This window comes from Sphaeramia orbicularis, unplaced genomic scaffold, assembly GCF_902148855.1.
Source record: "Sphaeramia orbicularis unplaced genomic scaffold, fSphaOr1.1, whole genome shotgun sequence".
Taxonomy (NCBI): Eukaryota; Metazoa; Chordata; class Actinopteri; order Kurtiformes; family Apogonidae; genus Sphaeramia; species Sphaeramia orbicularis.
Window position 1 is genome coordinate 48,678 of NW_021941698.1, and position 21,576 is coordinate 70,253.

General features: G+C 44.6%; 1 protein-coding gene and 1 long non-coding RNA gene across 7 annotated transcripts in view; both read left to right on the plus strand.

The window, feature by feature from the left end:
* Window positions 1–65: 65 nt before the first annotated feature.
* The window catches only part of LOC115416830 (leucine-rich repeat flightless-interacting protein 2-like), a 32,525-nt gene continuing 11,014 nt past the window's right edge, over window positions 66–21,576 (plus strand). For 2 of the 5 annotated variants that reach the window (XM_030130716.1, XM_030130719.1), the window contains exons 1-6: window positions 535–668; window positions 5,298–5,384; window positions 11,557–11,601; window positions 11,945–11,995; window positions 12,097–12,174; window positions 12,257–12,292. In XM_030130716.1, coding sequence (XP_029986576.1) covers window positions 579–668; window positions 5,298–5,384; window positions 11,557–11,601; window positions 11,945–11,995; window positions 12,097–12,174; window positions 12,257–12,292 — 387 coding nt within the window. In that variant the 5' untranslated portion in view covers window positions 535–578. Of the gene's footprint in view, window positions 669–5,297; window positions 5,385–9,421; window positions 9,440–9,558; window positions 9,607–11,556; window positions 11,602–11,944; window positions 11,996–12,096; window positions 12,175–12,256; window positions 12,293–21,576 lie in introns of all 5 variants that reach the window. The other 3 variants (XM_030130718.1, XM_030130715.1, XM_030130717.1) reach the window with 3 other exon arrangements.
* LOC115416834 (uncharacterized) lies at window positions 12,368–12,971 on the plus strand. Of its 2 annotated transcripts, none has more exons than XR_003935029.1 (2): window positions 12,368–12,427; window positions 12,472–12,971. It is a non-coding gene; the product is annotated as an uncharacterized LOC115416834 (long non-coding RNA). The 2 variants fall into 2 exon arrangements; XR_003935030.1 differs by having other exon boundaries at window positions 12,371–12,427; window positions 12,494–12,971.

The following is a 21,576-nucleotide window of genomic DNA, read 5'->3' on the forward strand; positions in this document are numbered from 1 at the left end:
GCTCACCTGCTTGCGTCACCGTGTGTACTTCACGGTCCCGGAAGTGTCGGTGCGTCCGGAGCTCCGGCTTCACTGCGGCTGTTTTCGCGGACCGTGGCGGACTCACGCGCTCCCGGGCCTCCGTACGAACGCTCGGCTGCCGGTTGGTGCTCAGGGGGGACGCGGACCGGGTCTGCGGGCAGGTCCTCCACCAGCCCGCCGGCTCCAGAGGCTGTACGTGTCCGCTTTGGCGGCGCCGAGGCCGGCAGCCGCTGACCGGGGCCCGCGGTCCCGGACTCCGCCGACAAAGCCACACTTTTAGCGTCTGACGCGGTGGTTCCGGTCCGTTTGTGCGGCAGAGCCAGAGTCCGGCTCGGTCCGGGACAGGACAGTCCTCTGCGGATCATTCGGCTCCCGGTAAACCCCCCCTGGACCATGTGCACCTGAACCCTGGACCCGAACCCGATCCGACCCTCCGCACCGCGCAGTCAAAGCCGTGTTTTCTGGACCGACCCGGTTCTGGACTCCGGGTCCGGGTGTTTCCCGTCGGGGCAGACCAGACCGGACCGTTCTGCTCCGGGTAGAACCCGAACCGGACCATGGGGACTCAGGGACCGGGACGGAAGCGGATCCCGAACCTGGAGAAGCTGACGGCGGAGGACGATGCCCTGAACAGCATAGCGAGAGAGGTGAGGCCCGGACCGAACCGGACCGGTACCGGTACTGAGGTCTGGCACCGAACCGGACTAGTATGGACCACTGATAGGTGATCCGTACTGGTCTGGAGCTGATACCGTTCAGGGATCATTCTGGTAAAAGTGAGCCGGTAACAGTGAAGCGGAACCGGGTCGGTTCTGTTGATGAGGGAAGGATCAGCGGAAGGTTCCGGTTCGGTCTGATCCTAAAAGCTGGGTTTGAATGAATGAAATGAACAGATGCACATCTGTTTATGTACATTTTATTTACGGGCTGTTGTTGTTTTTAACTTTTTAGTTTGTTTGTTTGTTTGTTTGTTTGTTTGTTTATGCATTTGGCAGACGCTTTTTTCCAAAGCCACTTACAGGGAAACCCAATTAAATCACTCAATCAAATGTTATTTCTCTAGTGCCAGACCACAACAGAAGAGTGTGTCCTGACCCTGTGTGTGCAGCAGCTCCAGACCAGACTGAGCCCGTTTACACAAACCAGCACAACTGCACTTATTTACTGTTTATTTTCTGTTTATTTTGTGTTCATTTTCAGTTTCCTTTATTTATTTTCTGTTTATTTGTTTTTTGTGTTTATGTTATTTGTTTTTGTTTTATTTTCTGTTTATTTTTCTGTTAATTTATTTGTTTATTTATTTTTATACCAATTTGTTTTTATTTTGTTTATTTTCTTTGTTTTTTTGTTCATTTGTTTATTTGTGTTTATTTTATATTTTCTATGTTTTTCTGTTTCTTTTCTGCTTATTTTGTTCATTTATTTATTTTGTGTTTATTTTGTTTATTTTTTGTTTTCTGTTTATTTTGTGTTTATTTGGTTTGTGTTTATATTTTCTTTTGTGTTTACTTGTGTTTATTTGGTTTGTGTTTATGTTGTGTTTATTTGTGTTTGTTTAATGTTTCTTTTGTGTTACTTTTGTGTGTATTTGTGTTTATTTAGTTTCTGTTTCTGTTGTTTTATGGGCGGTTCTTCTTCAGTTTCTGTAAACTGATGCGTTCGAGTGCGTGTGGACTTTTCAGTGCAGTGAGCCTTGAACATGTCTTTGTCTTCTTCTTTTGTTCTTCTGTTGCGTTCGAGGTCACCGTTTGTTTCGTTCACAAAGCCTCTTTATCCTCGTCCTACATCCACGTTTGTGGAATGTGGACCCTGGTCTTCAGTCCAGGACCACTGTGGACCTCCAGACCTGCAGAACCTCCATCAGAACCTCCATCAGAACCTTTTCAGTCTTTCATACTAATGATGCGTTCACTGACTGAACATAAGTTTAATTTACCGTAAAAACGAGGAAATATTTGAAATAACAGTTGAAATAATGTGCGTTCGACCTCTGCAGTCGTACAGACATCCTGACACACGTACATGGGCTCACCATGGCAACAAATAACAACAACAAACAACAACAACAACAAACAACGACAGCCTTGGTTCAAAGTGTCTGAGTTTCAGAGGAGTTTGTGATGAATCCGACACTGATGGACCAGGTCTCCTCAGGTCCAGGTCTGTGTGGGTCCACCAAAGTCCGACTGACAGGAAGTAGTACAGAGGACAGGAAGTAGAACAGGAAGTAGTACAGAAGACAGGAAGTAGAACAGGAAGTAGTACAGAGGACAGGAAGTAGTACAGGAAGTAGTACAGAAGACAGGAAGTAGAACAGGAAGTAGTACAGAAGACAGGAAGTAGAACAGGAAGTAGTACAGAGGACAGGAAGTAGAACAGGAAGTAGTACAGAAGACAGGAAGTAGAACAGGAAGTAGAAACAGAGACAGGAAGTAGAACAGGAAGTAGTACAGAGACAGGAAGTAGAACAGGAAGTAGAAACAGAGACAGGAAGTAGAACAGGAAGTAGTACAGAGGACAGGAAGTAGTACAGGAAGTAGTACAGAAGGACAGGAAGTAGAACAGGAAGTAGTACAGAGGACAGGAAGTAGAACAGGAAGTAGTACAGAGGACAGGAAGTAGAACAGGAAGTAGTACAGAGGACAGGAAGTAGAACAGGAAGTAGTACAGAGGACAGGAAGTAGTACAGGAAGTAGTACAGAGGACAGGAAGTAGAACAGGAAGTAGTACAGAGGACAGGAAGTAGAACAGGAAGTAGTACAGAGGACAGGAAGTAGAACAGGAAGTAGTACAGAGGACAGGAAGTAGTACAGAGGACAGGAAGTAGTACAGAGGACAGGAAGTAGTACAGAAGACAGGAAGTAGTACAGGAAGTAGAACAGACAACAAGAAGTAGTACTGGAAGTACAGAGGACAGGAAGTAGAACAGACGACAGGAAGTAGTACTGGAAGTACAGAGGACAGGAAGTAGTACAGACGACAGGAAGTAGTACTGGAAGTAGAGAGGACAGGAAGTAGTACAGGAAGTAATACAGGAAGTAATACAGGAAGTAGTACAGGAAGTAGTACAGGAAGTAGTACAGGAAGTAATACAGGAAGTAGTACAGGAAGTAGTACAGGAAGTTGTACAGATGACAAGAAGTAGTACAGGAAGTAATACAGGAAGTAGTACAGAAGACAGGAAGTAGTACAGGAAGTAGAGAGGACAGGAAGTCCACCCTTCACAGTAAAAGCCCTGGTGGGACATGAAGGCATCCTATTGGCTGAAACGGAGCCTGGACCTGAAGGAGGTTCTGGTCTGTCTAAATCCTGGTACCGGTCCGACACAAAGCACTGATCCAGGTCCAGGACCGTTTCAGATCTGAACCAGAACCAGATCAGCACCAGCAGGTTTTTGGTCCAGAGCCGGACTAACTAACTCTGTCCAGACTCAGACCTGAGAACCTCATACCTCTGGGTCTGGACCAGCAGGACCACCTAAAACTAAAACAGAACCAGATTCTGGTCTGGTCCGGTCCAGTCCAGTCCATCTAACCCACAGAAGAACCAGATTCTGTTTGAACATCAGGACTCTGGGTGTTGAGGGTGCGTTGCCGTGGTGACGGGGGCGTGTCCTCAGGTATGCAGACAGGTGGACGGACCACATTCCACCTGCAGGTGTGACTGCAGCGCCACGGGTCACACCTGAACCACAGTCCTGCACCTGGACCCGGGTCTGCCTCAGGGTCTGGGCTGGGGTCTCAGGGTCTGGGCTAGGGTCTCAGAGTTTTGGGTCTCAGGGTTTGGGGTCTCAGGGTCTGGGCGGGGGTCTCAAGGTCTGGCGTCTCAGGGTCTGGGGTCTCAAGGTCTGGGGTCTCAGGGTCCGGGGTCTCAAGGTCTGGGGTCTCAGGGTCCGGGGTCTCAAGGTCTGGGGTCTCAGGGTCTGGGGTCTCAAGGTCTGGGGTCTCAGGGTCCGGGGTCTCAGGGTCCGGGGTCTCAGGGCCCGGGGTCTCAAGGTCTGGGGTCTCAGGGTCTGGGGTCTCAAGGTCTGGGGTCTCAGGGTCCGGGGTCTCAGGGTCTGGGGTCTCAGGGTCCATGTTGAAGGTTCTGCTGCCTCTGGAAGAACCTCATCAACATCTTAAAAAATGAAGGTCATGGGGGTCTGAGGTGGTTCTGGTCCACCATAGGGTCCATGATCAGAGTGGACATAATGTGGAGGTCAGTCCAGGTGAAACCACTAGAGTCCACTAGCGTCCACAAGAGGCCACTCGAGTCCACAAGTGGCCACTAGAGTCCAGTAGAGTCCAGTAGAGTCCACTAAAGTCCACTAGACTCCACTAGAGTCCACTAGAGTCCACTAGAGTCCACTAGACTCCACTAGAGTCCACTAAAGTCCACTAGACTCCACTAAAGTCCACTAGACTCCACTAAAGTCCACTAGACTCCACTAAAGTCCACTAGACTCCACTTGACTCCACTGAAGTCCACTAGACTCCACTAAAGTCCACTAGAGTCCACTAGAGTCCACTAGACTCCACTAAAGTCCACTAGACTCCACTAAAGTCCACTAGACTCCACTAGACTCCACTAAAGTCCACTAGACTCCACTAAAGTCCACTAGACTCCACTAGACTCCACTAAAGTCCACTAGACTCCTCTAAAGTCCACTAGAGTCCACTAGAGTCCACTAAAGTCCACTAGACTCCACTAGACTCCACTGAAGTCCACTAGACTCCACTAGACTCCACTAAAGTCCACTAGAGTCCACTAGACTCCACAAGAGTCCACTAAAGTCCACTAGACTCCACTAGAGTCCACTAGAGTCCACTAGACTCCACTAGACTCCTCTAAAGTCCACTAGACTCCACTAGAGTCCACTAGACTCCACTAAAGTCCACTAGAGTCCACTAGAGTCCACTAAAGTCCACTAGACTCCACTAGAGGCCACTAGAGTCTACTAGATGCCACTAGAGTCCACTAGAGCCTCCACCCAGGATTCAGAGGATGATCTTCAGATCTTCACCTTCATCTGTTTGAAATCCATGAAACTGAGGTTTGACCAAGTCCACCAAAAAGAAGCAGAAGCAGCAGCAGCAGCTGTCCACTCTGTCCCGTCCACAGGTTGGACACTACAGTCCATCTGCTCTTCTTGTGGACCTGGTTGCAGATCAGTGGTTGTGGTTGTTGGCCAGTGTCAGGTGGAGGCTCGTCCGTCATCAGAGTCGATCCATAGTTGATCACTAACTAATCACTAATCAATAGCTATCTGACGGATGTGTCGTCCATGTGTTCCTCAGGCAGAGGCTCGTCTGGCAGCGAAGCGAGCGGCGAGAGCCGAAGCACGAGAGATCAGGATGAAAGAACTGGAACGACAACAGAAGGAGGTGAGAGAGGGGGCAGCAGAGGTCAAAGGTCAGCTGACACTGAGAGTGTGTGTGTGTGTGTGTGTGTGTGTGTGGGGGGTCAAAGGTCAGCTGACACTGAGAGTGTGTGTGTGTGTGTGTGTGTGGGGTCAAAGGTCAGCTGACACTGAGAGTGTGTGTGTGTGGGGTCAAAGGTCAGCTGACACTGAGAGTGTGTGTGTGTGTGTGGGGGGGGGTCAAAGGTTAGCTGACACTGACAGTGTGTGTGTGTGTGTGGGGGGGGGGTCAAAGGTCAGCTGACACTGAGAGTGTGTGTGTGTGTGGGGGGGTCAAAGGTCAGCTGACACTGAGAGTGTGTGTGTGTGTGTGTGGGGGGGGGGGGGTGTCAAAGGTCAGCTGACACTGAGAGTGTGTGTGTGTGTGTGTGGGGGGGGGGGGGTCAAAGGTCAGCTGACACTGAGAGTGTGTGTGTGTGTGTGTGTGTGAGGGGTCAAAGGTCATCTGGGGGGGTCAGTTCAGGGTGGATCAGCTGTGCTCCTCAGTCTGCTCCTGGTCCTCAGAGGGTCCACCTGGGTCTGAGGTGAGTCTGTTTATGGTTTGTGTTCTGGAACAGTACGAACAGGTTCTATGGTTCTGTGGTTCTATGATTTTGTGGTTCTATGGCTCTATGGTTCTATAGTCCTATGGTTCTGTGGTTCTATGATTTTGTGGTTCTATGGCTCTATGGTTCTATGGTTCTATGGTTCTATGGTTCTATAGTTCTATGGTTCTGTGGTTCTATAGTTCTGTGGTTCTATGGTTCTGTGGTTCTATAGTTCTATGGTTCTGTGGTTTTATGGTTCTGTGGTTCTATGGTTTTATGGTTCTATGGTTCTGTGGTTTTATGGTTCTGTGGTTCTATGGTTTTATGGTTCTGTGGTTCTTTAGTTCTATGGTTCTATAGTTCTATAGTTCTATAGTTCTGTGGTTCTATAGTTCTATGGTTCTATGGTTTTGTGGTTCTATGGTTCTGTGGTTCTATAGTTCTGTGGTTCTATAGTTCTATGGTTCTGTGGTTCTATAGTTCTGTGGTTCTATGGTTCTGTGGTTCTATGGTTCTGTGGTTCTATGATTTTGTGGTTCTATGGTTCTGTGGTTCTATGGTTATGTGGTTCTTTGGCTCTCTGGTTCTGTGGTTCTATAGTTCTATGGTTTTATGGTTCTATGGTTTTATGCTTCTGAGGTTCTGTGGTTCTATAGTTCTATGGTTTTATGGTTCTGTGGTTCTGTGGTTCTATAGTTCTATGGTTTTATGGTTCTATGGTTTTATGGTTATATGGTTCTGAGGTTCTGTGGTTCTATGGTTCTATGGTTTTATGGTTCTGTGGTTCTATGGTTTTATGGTTCTGTGGTTCTATGGTTTTATGGTTCTATGGTTTTATGGTTCTATGTTCTGTGGTTCTATGGTTTTATGGTTCTATGGTTCTGTGGTTTTATGGTTCTATGGTTTTATGGTTCTGTGGTTCTATGGTTTTATGGTTCTATGGTTCTGTGGTTTTATGGTTCTATGGTTTTATGGTTCTGTGGTTCTATGGTTCTATGGTTTTATGGTTCTGTGGTTTTATGGTTCTATGGTTTTATGCTTCTATGGTTCTGTGGTTCTATGGTTTATGGTTCTATGGTTCTATGGTTCTATGGTTCTGTGGTTCTATGGTTCTATGGTTTTATGGTTCTATGGTTCTATGGTTTTATGGTTCTATGGTTCTATGGTTCTATGGTTTTATGGTTCTATGGTTTTATGGTTCTATGGTTCTATAGTTTTATGGTTCTATGGTTCTATAGTTCTATAGTTCTGTGGTTCTATGGTTCTGTGGTTCTATAGTTCTATGGTTCTGTGGTTTTATGGTTCTGTGGTTCTATGGTTCTGTGGTTCTATGGTTCTATGGTTTTATGGTTCTATGGTTTTATGGTTCTGTGGTTTTATGGTTCTGTGGTTCTTTAGTTCTATGGTTCTATGGTTCTATAGTTCTATGGTTCTGTGGTTCTATAGTTCTGTGGTTCTATAGTTCTATGGTTCTGTGGTTCTATAGTTCTATGGTTCTATGGTTTTGTGGTTCTGTGGTTCTATGGTTCTGTGGTTCTATGATTTCGTGGTTCTATAGTTCTATGGTTCTGCAGTTCTATAGTTCTGTGGTTCTATGGTTCTGTGGTTCTATGGTTTTGTGGTTCTATGGTTATGTGGTTCTTTGGCTCTCTGGTTCTGTGGTTCTATAGTTCTATGGTTTTATGGTTCTATGGTTTTATGCTTCTGAGGTTCTGTGGTTCTATAGTTCTATGGTTTTATGGTTCTATGGTTTTATGGTTATATGGTTCTGAGGTTCTGTGGTTCTATGGTTCTGTGGTTCTATAGTTTTATGGTTCTATGGTTTTATGGTTCTGTGGTTCTATGGTTTTATGGTTCTGTGGTTCTATGGTTTTATGGTTCTATGGTTTTATGGTTCTATGTTTCTGTGGTTCTATGGTTTTATGGTTCTATGGTTCTATGGTTCTGTGGTTTTATGGTTCTATGGTTTTATGGTTCTGTGGTTCTATGGTTTTATGGTTCTATGGTTCTGTGGTTCTGTGGTTTTATGGTTCTATGGTTTTATGCTTCTATGGTTCTGTGGTTCTATGGTTTTATGGTTCTATGGTTCTATGGTTTTATGGTTCTGTGGTTCTATGGTTCTATGGTTCTATGGTTTTATGGTTCTGTGGTTCTATGGTTCTATGGTTTTATGGTTCTATGGTTCTATGGTTTTGTGGTTCTATGGTTCTGTGGTTTTATGGTTCTGTGGTTCTATGGTTTTATGGTTCTATGGTTCTATGGTTTTATGGTTCTATGGTTCTATAGTTTTATGGTTCTATGGTTCTATGGTTTTGTGGTTCTATGGTTCTATGGTTTTATGGTTCTGTGGTTCTATGGTTTTATGGTTCTATGGTTTTATGGTTCTATGGTTCTATGGTTTTATGGTTCTATGGTTTTGTGGTTCTATGGTTCTGTGGTTCTATGGTTTTATGGTTCTATGGTTTTATGGTTCTATGGTTCTATAGTTTTATGGTTCTATGGTTCTCTGAACCTCCTGAGTAGAAGCAGGGGAGGAGTCAGTTGTGAATATGCAGATGAGCGGACTGTTGGATTAATCTGATTGGATGCTGCTTTATCCTCTACACCTTTATATTCTGACCAATCAGCTGCTTTTGCTGGGCAGAAGGAGCCAATGGCACCCACAGTGGTTGCCGTGGTTACTCTATGTTTATTCGTTCAGATTCAACTCACACTAGAATGCAGTTGTTTGATCTGTCTGATGTTTGATGTCACTCTTCTGAAGCCCTCTGATTGGATGAGGGTTAGTGAAATGCACCCTGGGAGTTGTAGACTTTTCTGCTTTTGTCATGCTGTAACCTGATGCTGACCTCTGACCTCTGTCCTCTGCCCTCTGACTATGACCTCTGCCCTCTGACTCACCTCTGACCTCTGACTATGACCTCTGACCTCTGCCTTCTGACCTCTGACTATGACCTCTGACCTCTGCCTTCTGATCTCTGACCTCTGACTCTCACCTCTGACTCTCACCTCTGACCTCTGACTATGACCTCTGACCTCTGCCTTCTGATCTCTGACTTTGACCTCTGCCCTCTGACTCTCACCTCTGACTCTCACCTCTGACCTCTGACTCTCACCTCTGCCCTCTGACTATGACATCTGCCCTCTGACTCTCACCTCTGCCCTCTGACTATGACCTCTGCCCTCTGACTCTCACCTCTGACCTCTGACTATGACCTCTGCCTTCTGATCTCTGACTTTGACCTCTGCCCTCTGACTCTCACCTCTGACTCTCACCTCTGACCTCTGACTATGACCTCTGACCTCTGCCTTCTGATCTCTGACTTTGACCTCTGACCTCTGACTCTCACCTCTGACCTCTGACTCTCACCTCTGACCTCTGACTATGACCTCTGACCTCTGCCTTCTGATCTCTGACTGTGACCTCTGACTCTCACCTCTGACCTCTCCTTGTGCTTCTCTCTTCCTGCTGTAGCTCTACCACAGCCATAAGGTATGACTAACCCTTAATTCCACCTTAAGTCCACCTTAAACCAGCCTGTCTCTGCTCTGTCTGGACTAACCTGTCTCTCTGTCTGCTCCGCCCCCTGCCCTCGGCCCCGCCCCTCATAGAAGTATTATGGTCTGGATAATAAGTGGGGCCACATTGAACAGTGGATGGTACGACTGTCAATCATCTGCCCATAGGTGATCAAAGACCTCCTTCTGTCTGTCTGGGGTCAAAGGTCACCCAGCACTGTGACACCCCCCCTGCCCTTAGACTGACCAAGGGTCAAAGGTCCCCACTTAGACCAGGCTGGTCTGACCCCATGACAAACATCAGTCAGGAGGTTTTTGACCCACAGTGGACGAAGCACTGTTTGTGTTCTGCATGTGTTTGTTTATATGTTGTTTACTCCAGCTGCTGCCTGCCTGTTTGTTTGTTTTTATTGTTTATTTCAGCTGCTGCCTTTTTATTTGTTGTTTACTCCAGTTGCTGCATGTTTCTTTGTTGTTGTTTACTCCAGCTGCTACATGTTTATTTTTTGTTTACTCCAACTGCTACATGTTTATTTTTTGTTTACTCCAGCTGCAACCTGTTTATTTGTTTGTTTGTTGTTTACTCCAGCTGCTGCCTGCTTATTTTGTTGTTGTTGTTGTTTACTCCAGCTGCTGCATGTTTGTTTGTTGTTGTTTACTCCAGCTGCTACCTGTTTATGTGTTGTTTTTGTTGTTTACTCCATCTGCTACCTGTTTATTTATTTGTTTGTTGTTTACTCCATCTGCTGCCTGCTTATTTGTTTGTTTGTTGTTGTTTACTCCAGCTGGTGCATGTTTGTTTTTTTGTTTGTTGTTGCTTACTCCAGCTGCTACATGTTTATTTGTTTGATTGTTGTTTACTTCAGCTGCTGCCTGTTTATTTGTTGTTTTTGTTGTGTATTCCAGCTGTCGCCTGTTTATTTGTTGTTTATTCCAGCTGTTGCATGTTTGTTTGTTTGTCTGTTTGTTGTTTATTCCAGCTGTTGCCTGTTTATTTGTTGTTTTTGTTGTTTATTCCATCTGCTACCTGTTTTTGTTTGTTTGTTGTTTATTCCAGCTGCTGCCTTTTTGTTTGTTTGTTGTTGTTTACTCCAGCTGCTGCATGTTTGTTTGTTTGTTGTTTACTCCAGCTGCTGCCCGTTTGTTTGTTGTTTACTCCAGCTGTTGCCTGTTTATTTATTTGTTTGCTGTTTACTCCAGCTCCTACCTGTTTATTTGTGGTGATTTTTGTTGTTTACTCCAGCTGCTTCCTATTTGTTTGTTTGTCTGTTTGTTGTTTACTCCAGCTGATGCCTGTTTATTTGTTGTCATTTTTGTTGTTTACTCCAGCTGCTTCCTATTTGTTTGTTTGTCTGTTTGTTGTTTACTCCAGCTGCTGCCTGCTTATTTGTTGTCATTTTTGTTGTTTACTCCAGCTGTTGCCTGTTTATTTATTTGTTTGCTGTTTACTCCAGCTCCTACCTGTTTATTTGTGGTGATTTTTGTTGTTTACTCCAGCTGCTTCCTATTTGTTTGTTTGTCTGTTTGTTGTTTACTCCAGCTGCTGCCTGTTTATTTGTTGTTTACACCAGCTGCTGCCTGTTTATTTGTTTGTTTGTTGTTTACTAATGGAGGACTGAAGAGGCTGACTCGTTTCTCCTTCTTCTTCTTCTTCCTTTCTTCTTCTTCTTTTCTTCTTCTTCTTCTTTTTCTTCTTCTTCTTTTTCTTCTTCTTTCTTGTTTTTCTTCTTCTCCTTCTCCTTCTCTTCTTTTTCTTCTTCTCCTTTCTTCTTCTTGTTTTTCTTCTTCTTTTTCTTTTTCTTCTTCTTTCTTGTTTTTCTTCTTCTCCTTCTTCTTCTTCTTTTTCTTCTTCTCCTTTCTTCTTCTTGTTTTTCTTCTTCTTTTTCTTTTTCTTCTTCTTTCTTGTTTTTCTTCTCCTTCTCCTTCTTCTTCTTTTTCTTCTTCTTTTTCTTCTTCTCCTTCTCCTTCTTTTTCTTCTTTCTTCTTTCTTCTTTTTCTTCCTCTTCTTCTCCTTTCTTCTCCTTCCTTTTTCTTCTTCTTCTTCTTCTTCTTCTTCTTCTCCTTCTTCTTCTTCTTCTTTGGTGTTTTCAGGAGGACAGTGAGCGCTACTCTCGTCTATCTCGGAGACATGCATCGGTCGGTACCTTTGACCTTTGACCTTTACCTTCCTGTCCTTCATGTCACTTCCTGTCTGCAGACTCCGCCCACTTGAACACAAACTCATTCAGTTGTTTTATTTGTGTCAAATTTGTACCCAAAGTGTTCAGAGTTGAACCTGCTTTGACTGCTGCTGCCTTTGTTTGTTTGTCTGTTTGTTGTTTGTTTTTCTGTTTGTTTGTCTGTTTTTGTTTATTTGTTGTTTGTTTGTTTGTGTGTCTGTTTTTTGTTTGTTTGTCTGTTTGTTTATTGTTGTTTGTTTGTGTGTCTGTTTGTTTTGTTTGTTTGTTTGTTTTTTGTGTGTTTGTTTGTTGGTTTGCAGGTCTCAGATGATGAGGAGAAGTTGTCCGTTGGCAGCAGAGGAAGTCTGAGGGTGAGGATGCGTCCTGTCTTTGCTCTTTGTTCTGGAGCTGATCAGCTGACTGAAGGTCTGTCTGTTAACCCTGTCTGGTGTTTGTGTGGGTTCTCCTCCAGCCGTCGGACTACAGCGGGGTTCTAGGTTCCGGTTCTAGAACCTCCTCCAGGGCCAGTTCTGCTCGAGCCAGTCCCGTGGTGAGTGGCAGCTCTGACTCCGCCCACTGCAGCGGGTTCTGCCGGTGTCTCCATAGTAACGGAGATGTGTTTGTGTGTTCAGGTGGAGGAGCGACCGGAGCGAGACTTCATCGACAAAGTGAGTGTGTTCTACACAGAACCAAGGTTCTGCTGTCATTTATGATGACAGGAGAACCACCACGCACGGAGGAAGGACAGGAGAACGTTAGGTTAACGACAGGAGAACGTTAGGTTAACGACAGGAGAACGTTAGGTTAACGAGAGGAGAACATTAGCTTAACGACAGGAGAACATCAGTTTAACGACAGGAGAATGTTAGGTTAACGACAGGAGAACGTTAGGTTAACGAGAGGAGAACATTAGCTTAATGACAGGAGAACATCAGTTTATCGACAGGAGAACATCAGTTTAACGACAGGAGAACGTTAGCTTAACGACAGGAGAATGTTATCTTAACAACAGGAGAACATCAGTTTAACGACAGGAGAACGTTAGGTTAACGACAGGAGAATGTTAGGTTAACGAGAGGAGAACATTAGCTTAACGAATGGAGAACATCAGTTTATCAACAGGAGAACATCAGTTTAACGACAGGAGAACGTTAGGTTAACGACAGGAGAACGTTAGGTTAACGACAGGAGAACGTTAAGTTAACGAGAGGAGAACAGTAGTTTAATGACAGGAGAACATCAGTTTATCGACAGGAGAATATCAGTTTAACGACAGGAGAACGTTAGCTTAACGACAGGAGAAGGTTAGGTTAACGACAGGAGAACGTTAGGTTAACGACAGGAGAATGTTAGGTTAACGACAGGAGAACGTTAGGTTAACGAGAGGAGAACGTTATCTTAACGACAGGAGAACATCAGTTTAACGACAGGAGAACGTTAGGTTAACGACAGGAGAACGTCAGGTTAATGACAGGAGAACGTTAGGTTAATGACAGGAGAACGTTAGGTTAACGACAGGAGAACGTTAGGTTAACGACAGGAGAACATCAGTTTAACGACAGGAGAACGTTAGGTTAACGACAGGAGAACGTCAGGTTAATGTTCAGGAGAACGTTAGGTTAATGACAGGAGAACGTTAGGTTAACGACAGGAGAACGTTAGGTTAACGACAGGAGAACATCAGTTTAACGACAGGAGAACGTTAGGTTAACGACAGGAGAACGTCAGGTTAATGACAGGAGAACGTTAGGTTAACGACAGGAGAATGTTAGGTTAACGACAGGAGAACGTTAGGTTAACGAGAGGAGAACGTTATCTTAACGACAGGAGAACATCAGTTTAACGACAGGAGAACGTTATCTTAACGACAGGAGAACATCAGTTTAACGACAGGAGAACGTTAGGTTAACGACAGGAGAACATTAGGTTAACGACAGGAGAACGTTAGGTTAACGACAGGAGAACATCAGTTTAACGACAGGAGAACGTTAGCTTAACGACAGGAGAACGTTAGGTTAACAACAGGAGAACGTTAGGTTAACGACAGGAGAACATCAGTTTAACGACAGGAGAACGTTAGGTTAACGACAGGAGAATGTTAGGTTAACGACAGGAGAACGTTAGGTTAACGACAGGAGAACGTCAGTTTAACGACAGGAGAACGTTAGGTTAACAACAGGAGAACGTTAGGTTAACGACAGGAGAACGTTAGGTTAACGACAGGAGAACATCAGTTTAACGACAGGAGAACGTTAGGTTAACGACAGGAGAACATCAGTTTAACGACAGGAGAACGTTAGGTTAACGACAGGAGAACGTTAGGTTAACGACAGGAGAACGTTAGGTTAACGACAGGAGAACATTAGGTTAACGACAGGAGAAAGTTAGGTTAATGACAGGAGAACATCAGTTTAACGACAGGAGAACATTAGGTTAACGACAGGAGAACGTTAGGTTAACGACAGGAGAATGTTAGGTTAACGACAGGAGAACGTTAGGTTAAGGACAGGAGAACGTTAGGTTAACGACAGGAGAACATCAGTTTAACGACAGGAGAACGTTAGGTTAACGACAGGAGAACGTCAGGTTAATGACAGGAGAACGTTAGGTTAACGACAGGAGAACGTTAGGTTAACGACAGGAGAACGTCAGGTTAACGACAGGAGAACGTCAGGTTAACGACAGGAGAACGTCAGGTTAATGACAGGAGAACGTCAGGTTAATGACAGGAGAACGTTAGGTTAATGACAGGAGAACGTCAGGTTAACGACAGGAGAACGTCAGGTTAACGACAGGAGAACGTTAGGTTAATGACAGGAGAACGTCAGGTTAACGACAGGAGAACGTTAGGTTAACGACAGGAGAACGTTAGGTTAACGACAGGAGAACGTCAGGTTAACGACAGGAGAACGTTAGGTTAACGACAGGAGAACGTTAGGTTAACGACAGGAGAACGTTAGGTTAACGACAGGAGAACGTTCAGTTTAACGACAGGAGAACGTTAGGTTAACGACAGGAGAACGTTAGGTTAACGACAGGAGAACGTCAGTTTAACGACAGGAGAACGTTAGGTTAACGACAGGAGAACGTTAGGTTAACGACAGGAGAACGTTAGGTTAACGACAGGAGAACATTAGGTTAACGACAGGAGAAAGTTAGGTTAATGACAGGAGAACATCAGTTTAACGACAGGAGAACATTAGGTTAACGACAGGAGAACATTAGGTTAACGACAGGAGAATGTTAGGTTAACGACAGGAGAACGTTAGGTTAACGACAGGAGAACGTTAGGTTAACGACAGGAGAACGTCAGGTTAGGTTAATGACAGGAGAACGTCAGGTTAACGACAGGAGAACGTTAGGTTAACGACAGGAGAACGTCAGGTTAACGACAGGAGAACGTCAGGTTAACGACAGGAGAACGTTAGGTTAACGACAGGAGAACGTTAGGTTAACGACAGGAGAACGTTAGGTTAACGACAGGAGAAAGTTAGGTTAATGACAGGAGAACATCAGTTTAACGACAGGAGAACATTAGGTTAACGACAGGAGAACGTTAGGTTAACGACAGGAGAATGTTAGGTTAACGACAGGAGAACGTCAGGTTAACGACAGGAGAACGTCAGGTTAACGACAGGAGAACGTCAGGTTAACGACAGGAGAACGTCAGGTTAACGACAGGAGAACGTTAGGTTAACGACAGGAGAACGTCAGGTTAATGACAGGAGAACGTTAGGTTAATGACAGGAGAACGTCAGGTTAACGACAGGAGAACGTTAGGTTAACGACAGGAGAACGTTAGGTTAATGACAGGAGAACGTCAGGTTAACGACAGGAGAATGTTAGGTTAATGACAGGAGAACGTCAGGTTAATGACAGGAGAACGTTAGGTTAATGACAGGAGAACGTTAGGTTAACGACAGGAGAACGTCAGGTTAACGACAGGAGAACGTTAGGTTAACGACAGGGGAACGTTAGGTTAATGACAGGAGAACGTCAGGTTAACGACAGGAGAACGTTAGGTTAACGACAGGAGAACATCAGTTTAACGACAGGAGAACGTTAGCTTAACGACAGAAGGTCAAGGTTCCTTTATTTGTACCTGTAGGTAGATTTGTTGTGCAGTCTGGGTGAGTGCCTTGGCATTAGAACAGCACATACATTAAACATGTTGGACAGACAGGACTGAAAGTGTTCAGTGTTCCACCGTTCATCTGTACAGCAGCATGGAGAAGGAAATACAACAAGTACCACCAAAGAAATAAAAACAAGATGCAATAAAACACACGAAAAACCAGAAAAGATTTAAAAAAACCAATCTGGGATAAAAACCAGATTAAGAACATACAATTAAAAAAAAATTAAAAAATTAAAAAAATTTGAAGTCACAATAATAATAAATAGAGCAAAGAAATGGAATAAAGAACTAAACAAGTTAAAAGTCCAATGTCACTGTTGGTTCTTGAGCTCAGTGACGGCGACAGGAACAGCTGTTTTTCTAAACGCTGTGTCCTGAACCTGGGACTAAGAACCTGCGTCCAGAGGAAAGGAGCTGAACTCCACCTGGTAAAGGATGGAGTCATTGTTCAGAACTGATGGAACCATCAGAACCATCCTCTGGACCTGTGTAGTGGACAGGGAGGAGGGGCCAGACTGGGACTGACCAATCAGACGACAGGACCATCTGACTGTTGGATTCAGTGAGTTTTTCTGAAACTGAGGTCTGAGCGAACCACAGCAGCAGACAAAAAGATGAAACAGACTCAGTAAAGGAACCACAAAACACAGTTCAAACGGTTCGGTCAATGTGGAGGAGAACGTTAGGTTAACGACAGGAGAACGTCAGGTTAATGACAGGAGAACGTTAGGTTAACGACAGGAGAACGTCAGGTTAACAACAGGAGAACGTCAGTTTAACGACAGGAGAACGTTAGGTTAATGACAGGAGAACGTCAGGTTAACGACAGGAGAACGTTAGGTTAACGACAGGAGAACGTCAGTTTAACGACAGGAGAACGTTAGGTTAATGACAGGAGAACGTCAGGTTAACAACAGGAGAACGTTAGGTTAACGACAGGAGAACATCAGTTTAACGACAGGAGAACGTTAGGTTAACGACAGGAGAACGTTAGGTTAACGACAGGAGAACGTCAGTTTAACGACAGGAGAACGTTAGGTTAACAACAGGAGAACGTTAGGTTAACGACAGGAGAACGTTAGGTTAACGACAGGAGAACATCAGTTTAACGACAGGAGAACGTTAGGTTAACGACAGGAGAACATCAGTTTAACGACAGGAGAATGTTAGGTTAACGACAGGAGAACGTTAGGTTAACGACAGGAGAACGTTAGGTTAACGACAGGAGAACATTAGGTTAACGACAGGAGAAAGTTAGGTTAATGACAGGAGAACATCAGTTTAACGACAGGAGAACATTAGGTTAACGACAGGAGAACGTTAGGTTAACGACAGGAGAATGTTAGGTTAACGACAGGAGAACGTTAGGTTAACGACAGGAGAACATCAGTTTAACGACAGGAGAACGTTAGGTTAACGACAGGAGAACGTCAGGTTAATGACAGGAGAACGTTAGGTTAACGACAGGAGAACGTTAGGTTAACGACAGGAGAACGTCAGGTTAACGACAGGAGAACGTCAGGTTAACGACAGGAGAACGTCAGGTTAATGACAGGAGAACGTTAGGTTAATGACAGGAGAACGTCAGGTTAACGACAGGAGAACGTCAGGTTAACGACAGGAGAACGTTAGGTTAATGACAGGAGAACGTCAGGTTAACGACAGGAGAACGTTAGGTTAACGACAGGAGAACGTTAGGTTAACGACAGGAGAACGTCAGGTTAACGACAGGAGAACGTTAGGTTAACGACAGGAGAACGTTAGGTTAACGACAGGAGAACGTTAGGTTAACGACAGGAGAACGTCAGTTTAACGACAGGAGAACGTTAGGTTAACGACAGGAGAACGTTAGGTTAACGACAGGAGAACGTCAGTTTAACGACAGGAGAACGTTAGGTTAACGACAGGAGAACGTTAGGTTAACGACAGGAGAACGTTAGGTTAACGACAGGAGAACATTAGGTTAACGACAGGAGAAAGTTAGGTAATGACAGGAGAACATCAGTTTAACGACAGGAGAACATTAGGTTAACGACAGGAGAACATTAGGTTAACGACAGGAGAATGTTAGGTTAACGACAGGAGAACGTTAGGTTAACGACAGGAGAACGTTAGGTTAACGACAGGAGAACGTCAGGTTAGGTTAATGACAGGAGAACGTCAGGTTAACGACAGGAGAACGTTAGGTTAACGACAGGAGAACGTCAGGTTAACGACAGGAGAACGTCAGGTTAACGACAGGAGAACGTTAGGTTAACGACAGGAGAACGTCAGGTTAACGACAGGAGAACGTCAGGTTAACGACAGGAGAACGTCAGGTTAATGACAGGAGAACGTCAGGTTAATGACAGGAGAACGTTAGGTTAATGACAGGAGAACGTCAGGTTAACGACAGGAGAACGTCAGGTTAACGACAGGAGAACGTTAGGTTAATGACAGGAGAACGTCAGGTTAACGACAGGAGAACGTTAGGTTAACGACAGGAGAACGTTAGGTTAACGACAGGAGAACGTCAGGTTAACGACAGGAGAACGTTAGGTTAACGACAGGAGAACGTTAGGTTAACGACAGGAGAACGTTAGGTTAACGACAGGAGAACGTCAGTTTAACGACAGGAGAACGTTAGGTTAACGACAGGAGAACGTTAGGTTAACGACAGGAGAACGTCAGTTTAACGACAGGAGAACGTTAGGTTAACGACAGGAGAACGTTAGGTTAACGACAGGAGAACATTAGGTTAACGACAGGAGAAAGTTAGGTTAATGACAGGAGAACATCAGTTTAACGACAGGAGAACATTAGGTTAACGACAGGAGAACATTAGGTTAACGACAGGAGAACGTTAGGTTAACGACAGGAGAACGTTAGGTTAACGACAGGAGAACGTTAGGTTAACGACAGGAGAACGTCAGGTTAGGTTAATGACAGGAGAACGTCAGGTTAACGACAGGAGAACGTTAGGTTAACGACAGGAGAACGTCAGGTTAATGACAGGAGAACGTCAGGTTAACGACAGGAGAACGTTAGGTTAACGACAGGAGAACATCAGTTTAACGACAGGAGAACGTTAGCTTAACGACAGAAGGTCAAGGTTCCTTTATTTGTACCTGTAGGTAGATTTGTTGTGCAGTCTGGGTGAGTGCCTTGGCATTAGAACAGCACATACATTAAACATGTTGGACAGACAGGACTGAAAGTGTTCAGTGTTCCACCGTTCATCTGTACAGCAGCATGGAGAAGGAAATACAACAAGTACCACCAAAGAAATCAAAACAAGATGCAATAAAACACACGAAAAACCAGAAAAGATTAAAAAAACCAATCTGGGATAAAAACCAGATTAAGAACATACAATTTAAAAAAAAATTAAAAAATTAAAAAAATTTGAAGTCACAATAATAATAAATAGAGCAAAGAAATGGAATAAAGAACTAAACAAGTTAAAAGTCCAATGTCACTGTTGGTTCTTGAGCTCAGTGACGGCGACAGGAACAGCTGTTTTTCTAAACGCTGTGTCCTGAACCTGGGACTAAGAACCTGCGTCCAGAGGAAAGGAGCTGAACTCCACCTGGTAAAGGATGGAGTCATTGTTCAGAACTGATGGAACCATCAGAACCATCCTCTGGACCTGTGTAGTGGACAGGGAGGAGGGGCCAGACTGGGACTGACCAATCAGACGACAGGACCATCTGACTGTTGGATTCAGTGAGTTTTTCTGAAACTGAGGTCTGAGCGAACCACAGCAGCAGACAAAAAGATGAACAGACTCAGTAAAGGAACCACAAAACACAGTTCAAACGGTTCGGTCAATGTGGAGGAGAACGTTAGGTTAACGACAGGAGAACGTCAGGTTAATGACAGGAGAACGTTAGGTTAACGACAGGAGAACGTCAGGTTAACAACAGGAGAACGTCAGTTTAACGACAGGAGAACGTTAGGTTAATGACAGGAGAACGTCAGGTTACGACAGGAGAACGTTAGGTTAACGACAGGAGAACGTCAGTTAACGACAGGAGAAACGTTAGGTTAATGACAGGAGAACGTCAGGTTAACAACAGGAGAACGTTAGGTTAACGACAGGAGAACATCAGTTTAACGACAGGAGAACGTTAGGTTAACGACAGGAGAACGTTAGGTTAACGACAGGAGAACGTCAGTTTAACGACAGGAGAACGTTAGGTTAACGACAGGAGAACGTTAGGTTAACGACAGGAGAACGTTAGGTTAACGACAGGAGAACATCAGTTTAACGACAGGAGAACGTTAGGTTAACGACAGGAGAACATCAGTTTAACGACAGGAGAATGTTAGGTTAACGACAGGAGAACGTTAGGTTAACGACAGGAGAACGTTAGGTAACGACAGGAGAACATTAGGTTAACGACAGGAGAAAGTTAGGTTAATGACAGGAGAACATCAGTTTAACGACAGGAGAACATTAGGTTAACGACAGGAGAACGTTAGGTTAACGACAGGAGAATGTTAGGTTACGACAGGAGAACGTTAGGTTAACGACAGGAGAACATCAGTTAACGACAGGAGAACGTTAGGTTAACGACAGGAGAACGTCAGGTTAATGACAGGAGAACGTTAGGTTAACGACAGGAGAACGTTAGGTTAACGACAGGAGAACGTCAGGTTAACGACAGGAGAACGTCAGGTTAACGACAGGAGAACGTCAGGTTAATGACAGGAGAACGTTAGGTTATGACAGGAGAACGTCAGGTTAACGACAGGAGAACGTCAGGTTACGACAGGAGAACGTTAGGTTTAATGACAGGAGAACGTCAGGTTAACGACAGGAGAACGTTAGGTTAACGACAGGAGAACGTTAGGTTAACGACAGGAGAACGTCAGGTTACCGACAGGAGAACGTTAGGTTAACGACAGGAGAACGTTAGGTTAACGACAGGAGAACGTCAGTTTAACGACAGGAGAACGTTAGGTTAACGACAGGAGAACGTTAGGTTAACGACAGGAGAACGTCAGTTTAACGACAGGAGAACGTTAGGTTAACGACAGGAGAACGTTAGGTTAACGACAGGAGAACGTTAGGTTAACGACAGGAGAACATTAGGTTAACGACAGGAGAAAGTTAGGTTAATGACAGGAGAACATCAGTTTAACGACAGGAGAACATTAGGTTAACGACAGGAGAACGTTAGGTTAACGACAGGAGAATGTTAGGTTAACGACAGGAGAACGTTAGGTTAACGACAGGAGAACGTCAGGTTAACGACAGGAGAACGTCAGGTTAACGACAGGAGAACGTCAGGTTAATGACAGGAGAACGTTAGGTTAATGACAGGAGAACGTCAGGTTAACGACAGGAGAACGTCAGGTTAACGACAGGAGAACGTTAGGTTAATGACAGGAGAACGTCAGGTTAACGACAGGAGAACGTTAGGTTAACGACAGGAGAACGTCAGGTTAACGACAGGAGAACGTTAGGTTAACGACAGGAGAACGTCAGGTTAATGACAGGAGAACGTCAGGTTAATGACAGGAGAACGTTAGGTTAATGACAGGAGAACGTTAGGTTAATGACAGGAGAACGTTAGGTTAACGACAGGAGAACGTTAGGTTAATGACAGGAGAACGTCAGGTTAACGACAGGAGAATGTTAGGTTAATGACAGGAGAACGTCAGGTTAATGACAGGAGAACGTTAGGTTAATGACAGGAGAACGTTAGGTTAATGACAGGAGAACGTTAGGTTAACGACAGGAGAACGTCAGGTTAACGACAGGAGAACGTTAGGTTAACGACAGGAGAACGTCAGGTTAACGACAGGAGAACGTCAGGTTAACGACAG